A 13,561-nucleotide genomic window follows, 5' to 3' on the forward strand; every position below is an offset into this window, starting at 1 on the left:
CAACTCACAGAAATGGACATGGACTCCTGGACCTCTTTGTGGCTCACCAGCTGAACGTTGCCATCTTCATAGTAATGAACCTGAAAACGTTAAAAAGGTCTGGTTATAAATGTAACTTTTGACCATTAAAGTGTAGCGGAGAAGGGAGAAGTAATAATCTCCAACAGAGATCACAATAGAAAATGTTACGTTGAAATATTAGTTTAAAAAAAAACCATACATCCTCTAGACCAGAAATATTACTGCTGAAACTAGAAGTTAAAAAAATAATGAAATGAAAAAGAATTGCAGCTAAAAGCTTTGTTTCCGGCAATGTTATGGTTCATTGTGAAGAAAAAATAAAATGTCTTTACACAATCCTTGAATAAACAGTGGTTTGTAGTAATATTTCAAGTCACTGAAGTCAGCTGTATAAATCAAGGTTTCACTCATGAAATCCAAACAACTAAAAATAGGACCAATGTCGTTGTATCTCACTGTCTCGTTCTATCAAGAATCAATAACAACTTGAATTTGTGAGGTTGTCAGGTTCTGTTGTTATGTTAGAGTCCTGAGGTCTTGATGTAGGAGATCAATCTCCCAATAGAAGTGGGCGGTACTTTCACTGGAGGATAAGTCAACAAATTAAATGAAAGTCCATATATGACTTTCTATCAGTGATCAATAGTAACAATATTGATATCTCTAACCATTTCCATGTCATAAGCCATCAAAATATGGCCCATTATAAGTAAAGGCAAATTTATAATATTGAGCTGATGTCAGCATATCAATTGCCTCTATACATGTGCCAAGTTTCAAGTAAATCGAAACAAAATTGATGTTTTTATAGATGTGAAATTTTGCCCATTAAGTAAATGGAGGAAAAAAAGATTTTAAAAATTCATAAAAAATGTGAACTTTGACCTATTTTTCCCAAAATACAATGAGATCTATTCTGGGTCACTGGCAATCTATTAACCCAATTTGGTATGAATTCAACCAATAGCTTTGCTGCTAAAGTGTTAACAAAGAAACAAATCGTACCAAACACAATACCCCTTGCCTCCCCCTTTGGGGGGGGGGGGGGGGGTAATAGCTACTAATGATACTAATTAACTAATGAATAAAATAACTTTTCAAAAATAGAAGAACTCAGACTTATTGAACAACTGAGTTCCTAAATACAGTGTTGTAAATGAAATTCAAGAAGTGACAAACCTGGATTTTCATGATTCCTGCCACTTGAGTGGTGGAGGGGGAGATGGTGAATTTCCATTCTGACCTCCAGCGTCCATTCCTGCACAGATAGAATACAACTACCATTCAAAAACACTAGATACACATAAACTAAAACTGATTAGACTGAAATTTGATTGTCAACCTAAAAGTATTTAATAAGAACTTTAACTTAGTATATCCGCTGTGAAATGTAAAATCAGCAGGAAAGAAAACAAAAGAAAACAGAGAAGGAGGTTTTATTCTTCAAATTCCCAACAGTGTTTGATTTGGTAGGTGGTTGACTTATCATTTCCCAGGTTTTCCTTGGTTTTGGGGGGTTTTAGATGCTATGTGGTGGGGGACTGAGTTACATGTTCGCTGGGTATCTTTTGCCACACAAAACTGGATATTTGACTAAAAACTACTTTTAGACAGCTTCCTTATAGCAGAAGACACTGGTGTATTTCACTTCACTGACGCCTATGTTTGCACAAAAAATTGCAAAACCTGGAACAGATCATAAATAAAAAACACGTCAAACATTCATCAGAATACTTTACTAATCCCTGAGGAAACTGTTGATATATAGGCAAAACTTGATAAAGAGAGGCCAAGTGTGGTCATAATGAAGAATTAATTTAGCAACTTTTTAGGTTCTCCATGGTTGGTTTTACATTAATCTGGTTGAGGTGGTGACTGTTTACCACAACCGGAAGTTGTCTGTTAACAGATCATTAATAAAAAAAAAAAATGTAAAAGGTGTAGTGAGAAAGATGAAATCTACTCATTAGGGACTGAAAATGAATGTGAAATGACATTTTCCAAAACTCAATGGCATCTATTAAATTCAGAGTTCAGTTCACAGCTCTACACAGCTTTTATTAGGCCCGAGCCGAGTGAGGCTGGCGCAGGGCCTATTGAGTCTGCAGTGGGTGCATGGGGACGAAATTGCCAGTGACGCGGTCGCCTTTCGCCACTCTCACTCAAATTCACATTAACAGCAGTGAGACCTTTCTGAACATGTACATGACATGGACACAAACCGCATATTTACACCTGCTCAGAATGAATGTGAGTCAATGGGAGACGCCCAGTTGGGTTCAGTCACGTGTGTGTAAGTGCACGACACGTGACATTGGACCTCACAGACGTGGGGGACCTCGAGAGCTTTCAAACAAAGCCAAATATGTGGTTGCCACGAAAACGGCTATATTGTTCTTGCTCAGTTTGTCAGTTTGTTTGTTTGTTTCTTTCTTTATTTTCTTCTGCTCTTTGAGCTCAATTTTGACCCCCTAAACATTTACGAAAACTCACCAAATTTTGCCCAAAATTCAGAAATTTGCAAAATTGAATTTACATATAAGTTTTGTAGATGCTGGTAAAGAAATGTTGTGGCAGCTGCATCTGAGCCAAAATAACCCAGTTTTAAATTGATTTCTTAATATCGGCCTGTCGGATTAAAAAAAGGCTGATACCGATATACGGCAAATTTCCAAATATTGGCGCTGATAATCGGCCCGGCCGATAATTGGTCGACCTCTTGTTCTCATCTCTTGTCCAGTTGGATTAATCCGATCAGAAGTAGCTCAGTAACAGATACTAGAGTCCAGCTGACAAGTTAAGTGCCTGTTAAAGTAAAGTAATGGAGGCTTGTGGAATAAAAACCCCTCAACTGCACTTGGATATTTACTGATAAAACATGTTTTGTTAGAAGTGTTAATATCCTGATCCTGTTTGGCTACTGTATGCGTTCTCATTCATACCCCTGCAGCTGCTGAATAATAGTTACTTAAAGAACTGTACTGACTTTAATCATGTCCTGACATCTCCTTCAGGACTTCCACAAGCCTTTCAGTGAAATTCCTCATTTCTCAATGGCACAGTTGGACAGATTTCCATCACATATATCTCAGATATTCCCTTCCCCAGGGTTTCTTTTATTGACACTGTATACATGCCACTGCTACAGGATTTCATGAAATGCCTTATCATGAGATTGTATTACATGACTCTGCAGCAACCTGAAATTCACAATGGATACAGTAAGTGGAGATGTGTGAAGACATCCAACCAAGGAGAGAGAGTTATGTAGATTTAACAAACATCTTTGTGTTCATTAACGACCAATAAGAAAATACTGCCAATTTCTTATTAGTGTATTATTTATATCCTCTTTTAGGTTCTGTGCAATATTTCTGTTTCATTTTATCTTGTTTCAGTTGAATCAAGTTGGTATAAAGTCTGTCCTTCAAAAACAACAGATCCTGCTGCAAAAGCTTGATTACATTGAATTCAGTCATTGGTATTTGTTAAATGTTTTTGAACCTCTTCTTTTTCAATTAATGTATTAAGTAACAGCTAAATTGAGAGAGAAACAGGGAACTGAGCAATGTTTACAGTTTGGTTCTAAACATACAATCATACTGTCCTTTAGTTGCGTGTACAGTTTTTAAAATTTCTTTTCGTCATCCAGGAAGGTCCAACTGAGATACAAGATGTTTTCTTTCAGGGAATCCTGGTCAAAAGGGCAGCAACTATGGAAAATACTTTCACATATAAAATGCACAAATAATGTAAAAGCAATTTAAAAAAGATATAAAAAGAAGAGTAAAAAAGAAGCAAAGATGATAAAGAAGAGGTGAATAGGCCATATCAAAGATATAATCACACCATCTACAGAGCAAGTAAAGCAATAACATGATTCTTTCATAACAGGTGTTTCAAGAGGAATGATGTTTGGCAATTCATTGAAAAAGCAGTTTAACAGAGATGAGTTCTGAGTTCACCCAGGTAACATTCTGGAGTCAATGCTGTAGCTAATACTATGGTTGTCTAAAAGACTGAAAAACGTCACCAAACACCACCTAAGCAGGATAAAGCAGGATAAATGCTTCTCCTCTGATTTAAAAATGACAATCCTATAGATTCACATAAAACACAATGGTGAGTGCATGAACCAGCATTAGTTGCAGAAGAAAATACAGCAGGAGCCACTGAATCCAGGTTTTTAAAATCAGGATGAAGCTGCATGTAACTCACATCTCTAATCTGAGATACAGATACAAATAAACACTAACCAATTCCCGTTCTGGCCTCAAGAGGAAAAAGAAAAAATTCCAGAGGAATCACTGCCTGTTCCTCTGAAGATGAGTTTTCAGTATGTCTACATCGTTCCGTCAGCATCATTTTCAGGGTTAAATTTCAAATAAGATTTAATATGTTATGTCAAATATTAAGACTGAGCTAAAAGTTTCGTCAGAATATTTAGGATACAGACTTCTAAAGTTCTGCCAAAGATGCCAATGTATTGGATTGTAGAGATATTAACTGAATTTAGTTACACTAATGGGTCGGGGATATATGTGACCACTAGAGGGAGTAGTGACTTTGTCACTTTGCCGTTCTCCAATGGTGAAGAAAATTAACACCATGGGACCTTTGACCAAAGCGTCAGCAAGTGACCAGATGGGATTAGAACCACTAAAACACAACTTTTACAGTCAAAGAAAGTGAGAAAGTGATAAATGCCAGAAGCACTGTTGTTTTCACCACTGGACACAGCTCTAAATGAAAAGAATGGAGTTTGATGTTGAAGTGGCAACGTTTCTTCAACATGGATGAGTTTGATCATGAGGGTCATGAAGGTATAAAGTTATTATGTGATGTTCTTATCTTTACTAAGTTGGGCATTTGTTGATCCATGGTTCAGATTAAACTGTGTTCTGTCATTGTTTGAACAATGCCAAACAGATCTTTAGTGCAGCTACTGATGGCACAAACCATACAGAAAACGGAGGTGATCTGTGGTTTTACTGTGGCTGTTTCTGTCTAAAAACAGAGCTAAGCTAACAGAGGTATAATGTAAACTATCAACTGATGCAGCATGTGAAGATTATAAGACAGTGTTATTTTGACTGACTGTCTAAATAAGTAGCTATAAATTGAGTTTGAATAAGAAAACTTGATGATAGCATAATAGAGATATGTGGAAACAATGGGCTTTACACATTACTCAGTGAGTGATACAGTCTGTGGATACATTGCGACTCATTGGTGGTTCTGGTAGTTTGAAATACGGAACACCTATTCTGCATCAGTATGGAAACATTTACATTCTGATTAAGTTTATACTTAAAACTATTTCAGAGACTGGTTACATCTTTTACCAGCCAAAAGATTGTACATCTGTTTTAGAAAATACTACTTTTACAATATCATGTAATGTCAAATCTCAAATCTATCCTGATGTTAAAATAGTTAGATTAAATCAAAATATTGTGTTGCTCTAGTGTTTGAAAAATTTGGCGAGAAGGTAACAGCAGTCGTTAAATACAGAAGCCAAGGGATCATTACCCAAAAGCCCCATAAAATCCATCAGCAAAGAGGATTGACGCAGTTCTTATCCAATTAGATTAACCTGATCTGAAGCAGCTCTGATCTGGTGAGTTAACACCACCTCACAAAAACCAACAATATTTAAGGCTTTTTAGTAGTGTTGCAGTCCAACAAACCGTTCTGGATTTTTGAAAAAACAGACATAAATTTTTCCTCCAGTCTGGAAAAAACACTGCTCTGCTGCTTCTATTTCTCATAAAATGATCTGAGATGTAACAAACCAGAGGAGGTAAAGAAGAAACAGATCTAAAAATCATTTCCAAACCTACCAGAAGTTTTTTGGTTGAAACTGATGGCACTCGATGCACACGATAATGGTTTGATGTCCGTCAATGGTTTTCCCGTATATCTGAAAGGAGAAAATAATGAAAACAGCTTAATTTCACCAACAGAGACATTAAGAGAAATTTCTGTTAAAGCAAAGAGAGAGAGGGGGGGGACAGAGCAGACAATAAACAGGCAAAACAGAAAAATGGCAGTTAATTAAACTGAGGTAAAAATTTACTGCTGCTGCGCCACTCATATAACATCTAGTCTATTTTTGTGTATGGTTGACGATTGAAGGTGTCACTACTTCAGCTGTTACATTACTCACACACTGAATAAATCAGTAAACTATACAGTTAAAGTCATGATCTACACAAGATTACATCTACACAAAAAGGAAAATCTGTTAATGCTGCTGTAGGTGATGAATATCACCTATACTGTAGACAAACAGTTTTTTTTTTAAGTTTACCACCATAAAATTCATTACTCTTTTGTTGTTTATACACATACTTGAGTATCAAGTAAGTAAAACAGTGTTGCCTGTACTTGGGGGCTGATTTTTCCTACATATACATTGGCAGGTGTGGCTCTAGTAACTGTAGCTTATTCATCAGTTTATGTTCAACATTTAGTACATAATTTAACAAAGAATTGGTAAAAATGTATAACTCAATAAAATGGATTTATATTTCTCAACAAATTTGAACAAGAAAAACTTAAAAATGTGTAGAAAGATAGTTAAAAAGTGAATAATGTAATGTGAATGTGAAAGAGTAAAGACTGAAAAGGTCAATGAAAAGTAGATTATAGAGTAAATGAGATGACTCATCTACAGATAAACCTAAACAGCTAAGAGAAGTTGGTGAAATATACTTTATGTTCTTAAAGTCAAAGAAGGATCCTTCAAGGATTCATTTACATGAAGTTATGTTGTCATTCACTGAGGTCTGTTTCAGTGTACCAGATCAGAATCAAAACAAGGATAAATTTCTTTGCGGGGTTCATAAGGATACTTCTGCCGATCCTTGGCTGTTTTTAACTTTCACAATCCTCTGCACTCGTCTTTTAAAAATGCAGCTAAAGAAAATCTACGAAAAAGAATAATAAAGAGCCTATAGCTTCACCTGTGCAAAATGCATTTAAATATAATTAGATAATCTTAATGGATGGGTTTTTTTCTCAATTTACAGAGCATTTCATACACAAATGTAATTACATGCAACATCCAGAAGAAATACAAGATATACTGAAAGAAAGCAGCACAGAATCCATTAAAATATAATGACAGAGAATTACAATTAAAGAATGACTAAAGTGATTTAAAGCATCCCATATTATAATTAAATAAAAATTAAATGTCATCTCTTCCCCATTTCTCTCCTCTTATTGAGCATGCGTGAAACAGTGCCCACATAGCTATGTGTGTTATTTTTTTGTGTGGTTATATAGCCAATTGTGCCTCGGTTGCCTGGATTAAGTTGCATTGGTCAATCCACTGAAGTTGTTTTATTGCGGTTGTTAACACTGAGAATCAGTGCCAAGGACAGCACACAGGTGTCTGAGTTGTCTTGGTGTTGTCTTCTATCTCATGTTGTATAATGAACATTTGGCCTAGTTTTAAACGACAAGGATGTATCTGTGTATGCCAAGCACATACAATGGAGTGAGTAATTTTTAACGTGAACATAAAACTTGTAATACATAAAGCCAAATTGAGATTATGAATGAACACTTCTTTCTTTCACTGTCAAATCTGTATTGGGCATTAAGTGGTGTGGGGGATGCATTTATAAGAAAATGTTTGAATTAATAACATGTTTCAGAGGACTGTGTGTGTGTGTGTGGTTGTGTGTGTGTGTGTGTGTGTGTGTGTGCATGAGAGAGCGATAGAGAACGTGTGTCAGTGCTGTAAGTGATGGTCAGATGTGTGTGTAAGTCCTGGTAATGACCTGGGGCCTCATGTATAAAGCATGCGCACGCACAAAAACCTGGTGTACGCCCTTTTCCACGCTCACGTTCAGATGTATGAAGAGTGAAATGACCATGGAAATGTGCGGTCCTCCACGCCAAGTCCATAGCTGGCATACGCACGTTTCTAGTGCTTCTGAACCATTGGCGACACTTAGAGGTGACACTAGGAAACTGTTAATGTGAAAAAGGCCATACCTCCGATTGATGGGCACATCGGAGATACACAGATGAACAATGAACACACCGGTACGCCATCCCACTGCCAGAGCAGTACATCCCCCACCAGTACCAGACCAACCAGACCAACCCTGGACCAATCAATGCCAACCCTACCTGGGAGGACATTAAGTAACAACCACATAAAGAGATTTAATGTAGTATTAATGTCTGTGAAAACATTTATAAGTCGGTCCAGGCGCTCATTGACGCCGCCGATTGTCCTCACAATGTCCTCTTGTGACTCGGGTCAGCATGGACCGTTGCTGGTCGGACGGGCATCAACAGCTAGCTGTGGCAGCAGACCGGAGGACCAGCCAACACTGGGGGAGGCAACAGGAAGCCGCTGTGACAGGAGGTTTATACTGGGTCTCACCGTCTTCTGCCTCATTGTTGGAAAATAATAATTTGAGTGATTAAAAATGAGTAAAACTCTTTGATTTCCTCCTTGATATCCTGGCATGATTACACATGAACCTTTATCTTGTTTGGCTGTGATCAGACTATTGTATGAGCCGTAGAATGAACTAATGTGTCAGTTACACAAATACTAAATATATATTTACCTTGGGGGTGATCCGAGTCAGCCCTGTAAGGAAAGTGTCACCCACAGTAACGGCGACCCTCCGCTCAAATGGGCTAAGTTCGTCTCTTTTCTCCCTCCACCTGTTTTAGCCTCCGCTTCGCGTCCACCTTGATGCCATCCTCTGATCATGCAGAGCGGGGAATCCCAGAGGAAATCCCACCTGCAGGCCCCATTTATACTGATTTGCATATTTAAATGTGGGCGTGGAGAGGGAGGAGTCAGGTACTCCAACATATGCGCTCAATTCCACGCTGATTGGAATGTATGAAGGAAGCGTACTTGGATTCGGGCATATGCACAGTTTTATTCATCTGGATTTCTTTGTGTGTATGGACTTTTCTGGATTTAAGTGTATGCCAGATTTCAGTTTGAAATCCACGTAAATCTTTATACATGAGGCCCCAGGTTCTCAAATAGCTCTTGCAGTTACATTAAATACATACAAGCTCTGGCGTATGCACTTTTCTGTTCCCCACCTTCAAAAAAGCATGTAGATTAAAGGTGTTGTCTCACGTAGCTTCCTCAAAAAAAATCCCCACGCTACGCCACTGCTAAATACTACTGTCATGCAAGTCGATGTGGTACTGAACTGGACCTTTTCTGTTCAAATGTTGTCATTCATGGATGTATTGATCAGTAGAAGGACTGAGTAATCTACAAAAAAAGATGACCAACACTGGATCCTTGACTCCAAGCATCCTCTACACTTAAAGTAAAACATGTATCAAAGTTGTGGTCTTCTAAGTAGAATCTAAAACAGCGACAGGATGTGAGCTGTGTCAGTGCCTACGTACGGTGCAGACTCCGTTGGGGTAGTGCTCCTTGACATAGGCCCTGACAGCTAAGTCCACGGCACTCCTCCAGCCCTCCAGAGACCCGTCCACATCGTGAGGCCGGGGATCGCTGGCTTCCTTCCTCAGGTGGTCAAACTTGAAGGAGATTTTGTTCTTTGGGTCCAGGACCCGTCCGTTCCCGAGGTCACCATGCTCTGTGATTAAGACCTGTGAAGAAGAGATGAATGTTCAGTGGGAGAAGAATAAAACAGGCAAATAAAACAGGCACAATAAGTCTTTAAATTGATGGTTTAGTTCAGATCCCCAGTTTTGTTCAGTGAAAACTTCGTAGCTTCTTTACATATAAATTAGAACATCAAGAATGATGCGAGTAGATAAACTTCATAACAAAAATAAATAAGTAAACTTTGGGCTTTTTACATGGCAGGAAAGCTTAATGTGAACTAAACATGAATAAATAAACACATATGAACAAATCTCTATAGATCAGTCCACATGTTAACTACATAAACAAAATAAGTATTAAATCTATAACCAGTTATATCAGCAAACAAAAATTTTAATTCAGTGTAGTTTTCATACTAACTATGAAAAAAACAAACATTTGTCAAGAGCAGCTTATATACAATCAAATCAACAAAAATAAATAATAAAGATTTCAAGATGAATCTACACATTAACTAAGTGCAAGCAAAAACAAAACAAGTCTTCAGGTCACTCTAAATATTAATGTATAAGTTACGTAATGTAATTTGAAAAGAATCATGAGAATATTGTCCCAGACATCGATTGGACAAAAATCTCAGACAGATGGAATTCCTAGTATAACCCCTGCCATATAAATTAAAGCTTCAGTAAAGAATGTATCAAAATCAAGTTGTTGGAAGGTAAAAAAACAATTGTAATTGTGATAGCTTACCCTAACTTTACACTGAATAGTGAGTTTGTGATTTACATATGCTGTCACTAAATGAATAAACAAGATTTAACTCCTCACAGATAAATCATCAATGTGCAGGTGAAAGCATGATATATACAGTATAAAAAGAGGAGGAAACATACAGCAGGAGCTTTTATAATTAAAGGACTTTGTAAAATGCACAGAGTGAGGAAAAAAGACAGAGTATGAGGATGGAGAAGAGGAGAACAGACGTCAGCTATCAGAGTTTCCATCCAATGTTCCACTTCAACGCTGAGCTCTGGGGAATTTCAGTCATCATGAGGGAAAACAGGGACATGATGACATCTTTACACAAAATGACGCAATCATTACCGGGGGTCACATATAGAACAGTTTCACCCATTCACAACAGGATGAAGCTTCACACAAGGCAGCGAGAAGCAAATGCAGAGATGGACGAGCACAGAAAGGCTCGTCAACAGGTTTTTCTAAAGACTTGTCTCCCTTAATCTGGTGTCTGCAGTCATGAAGCTGAAGGAGTTTAAAGAAAGGGTTGTGGTTCCAGACTATTTATGAGTAGAACACATTTTTATATCAAATAAATAGCTGTCATTAGTTAAAGCAATGACTTGACTAGTTGTTATGCTTTAATTCCAAGTATATTTGTCAGGGTTTTTAGAGAATGAAGTAGTTTGTGGAGAGGGTTTATGTAACATTTAGGCAAATGTATTAGAATCTTTATGTTTTTTCAATTAAACAAAATGTTCTGTCATGTAATTTTGGACCATTATAACCACATATTTGTAAAAGAGTTTGGACAAGCTTGAGTGGATGAAAAATACACAGCATCTAACCTGATGAGGTGAAAAAGATGACAGATTTGCCTTTTTATCATTAACCTTAAAAAGTGGACTTAAAGTCTCTTCACATCATGAGAACAGGACAGGAGTGAAAATCCACCCTGAATTCCACATACATTTTCAAAATAAAACCATTTTGGTATTAATGGACAGTGGATTACAATAATGTGACAAGGAATAAGGACTAATACATATACTGATTTGTTTTTATATGTGCAGCATATTCACAGAATACAAACAAGTATTAATTCTTCTACTGCAACGTTTCCTTACTACCAAGTTTCCTTAAAATGTGAATAACAAACAACCATGAGCAACCTGAAATGTCTTAAGAAAAATAAGTGCAATTTTAACAAAATTATGTCTCAGTTTATCATTTGCACATTACAACTCACAGATCACTGTGGATCTACAAATACATAAAACATTTAGTAACATGCAGAATATTGTTAAAATTCTATATACTTCTATTAAGACTTTTCAGGCTGTTCATATTTGTTCAGGTTATTCACATTTTTTTGTGAAAGGATAGTTTGTAAATGTAAACTTTTTCATCTAACTGAAATTTTTTACACTAAAACAAAGAGAACATTTTGGAGTTGTCATTATTTAAGGTTATAGGTTGTTATGATAGTATTTTACTGGTCTGACCCACTTGAGATCATATCGTGATGTATGTGGCCCCGAGCTAAAATTATTTTAACATCCGTGATTGCTAATATCTTCAGTGCAATTTTTGCATTTCACACATTCATCCCACAGGCCAGATTGGACCCTTTATTGGGCTGGTTTTATCCCATAGGCCATATGTTTGACACTTGTGTTCTAAATAATAGATGTGTGAGGCCAAAACGCTTCTTCTAGTTTCTGTGGTTAACATGCGGCTAAAACACAGCGGTTAAAACATGGCTCAAATGAAACCCTAATCCTCACACCTGTCACTTGTGACCTGGTGGATGATAAGAGGTTTTATACTATGTGTTAACATAAACGTGATAAATCGGTATTGTGTTACCAGGTGTCAGGATCACTAACCTGAGCAATGGTACTTCTACGGGAGGAAACAATGTGTGCGTTGTGTCACCGCTGCACTAACCTGAATCCACCACATCTTAAATAACATGTTCTGTTACTTTTCAGATCAGATATGCTATTCACCCAATGCCAGCGTGATGAGTGTAAATATCAGAGCTGTTTGTAGAACATCACGCTGCCATTAATATGAACTGACTGAACAAAGTTGTCAAGACAAGAGAGCTGCTGAACAGTTTGAACAACATCAAGAGCAAAAAGAGACAGATGATAATGAAAGTAGGCAGCAGCTCCAGAACCATGATGCAATGCTCTGAGGCTCATTTAGTCAGAAGGTGGAGATTCTCACCTGTTCTTCATAGCCTTCGATTTTCACCGGGGTAAACTGGTCCAAGTTGTACTGTGCAAATGCACTGCAGAAAAAGAAGTAAAAGGTAACATTTCAAGCTCGATATGATTTTCTGTATTTTACTATATTTAAAGATGACTTGGCCATCATCAGCCATTAATCTGTGCTTCTTATCACTGATGATTCTGTCTATAAAGATTTATGAAGCTGACAGAAAAACAACATCCTTATTAAATTGAGCATCCTGGTGATTTGTTGTATTCAAGTCAACTAAATATGGTCCTCTTTTTTCAGTCATTTTCCAAAACATAGTTGACCTGTAACATTAGCAGAATTCATTAATGCTCCAAACATTCATTAGCTGTTCTTACTCACAGTGTTCATGATTTGGTGCAGACAAATGTTGAATACTATTTTGTAATTCCACCAAAACAAAAAAACCTGGAGACAAGTAGAATCCAGGTCTTTGAAGGGAGTGATATGCAAATACAGACAAGGAAAAAAATAAGAGATAAACTAATGTGTATGTAAAAGTGTGCGACTTAAGTCACTGTGAGTGTCAATAATTGAGCCAAACTCTCACAAGCACCAGAAGATGGCAAATCAGAAGTAAGATCTGTTGAGAGATGGATGGTTTCCATCCACTACAGGGCTTTCAATTTAACATACTTAAAGGAAGTGTTGTTTCTGTTTAGAGACAAATGAAGGAAGTGTAACAGTACAGATCAAAACGAGATTTCATACCAGGTAAAACTAATTACAATGCTTACTTTTTAACAGAAGGAATGCAAAAAAAAAAGGCCTGACTTTAATACAAACCTGACTTAATTGGAGAGACCTGGTCAATGTGTGCATGAGACACAAACACCATGTGTTTAGTAGAGGAACTAAATAGGGCTGGGTAAAAAAATCGATTTAATCGATCTTAGATCGATCTCGTTTTAATTTTGCGTAATCGATTAATAGTGGATGAGATCAATTTTTCAG

At 37.1% G+C, this 13,561-nt stretch overlaps 1 protein-coding gene across 1 annotated transcript in view; it reads right to left on the minus strand.

The window, feature by feature from the left end:
- Window positions 1–13,561, minus strand: part of LOC115421045 (F-actin-capping protein subunit alpha-2) — a 54,450-nt gene that overhangs the window by 5,884 nt on the left and 35,005 nt on the right. The window contains exons 4-8 of the mRNA XM_030136705.1: window positions 12,575–12,638; window positions 9,433–9,639; window positions 5,865–5,944; window positions 1,201–1,279; window positions 9–80 (exon numbers count right to left, since the gene is read on the minus strand). Coding sequence (XP_029992565.1) covers window positions 9–80; window positions 1,201–1,279; window positions 5,865–5,944; window positions 9,433–9,639; window positions 12,575–12,638 — 502 coding nt within the window. The remainder of the gene's footprint in view (window positions 1–8; window positions 81–1,200; window positions 1,280–5,864; window positions 5,945–9,432; window positions 9,640–12,574; window positions 12,639–13,561) is intronic.

Source organism: Sphaeramia orbicularis, chromosome 6 (genome assembly GCF_902148855.1).
Source record: "Sphaeramia orbicularis chromosome 6, fSphaOr1.1, whole genome shotgun sequence".
NCBI lineage: Eukaryota > Metazoa > Chordata > Actinopteri > Kurtiformes > Apogonidae > Sphaeramia > Sphaeramia orbicularis.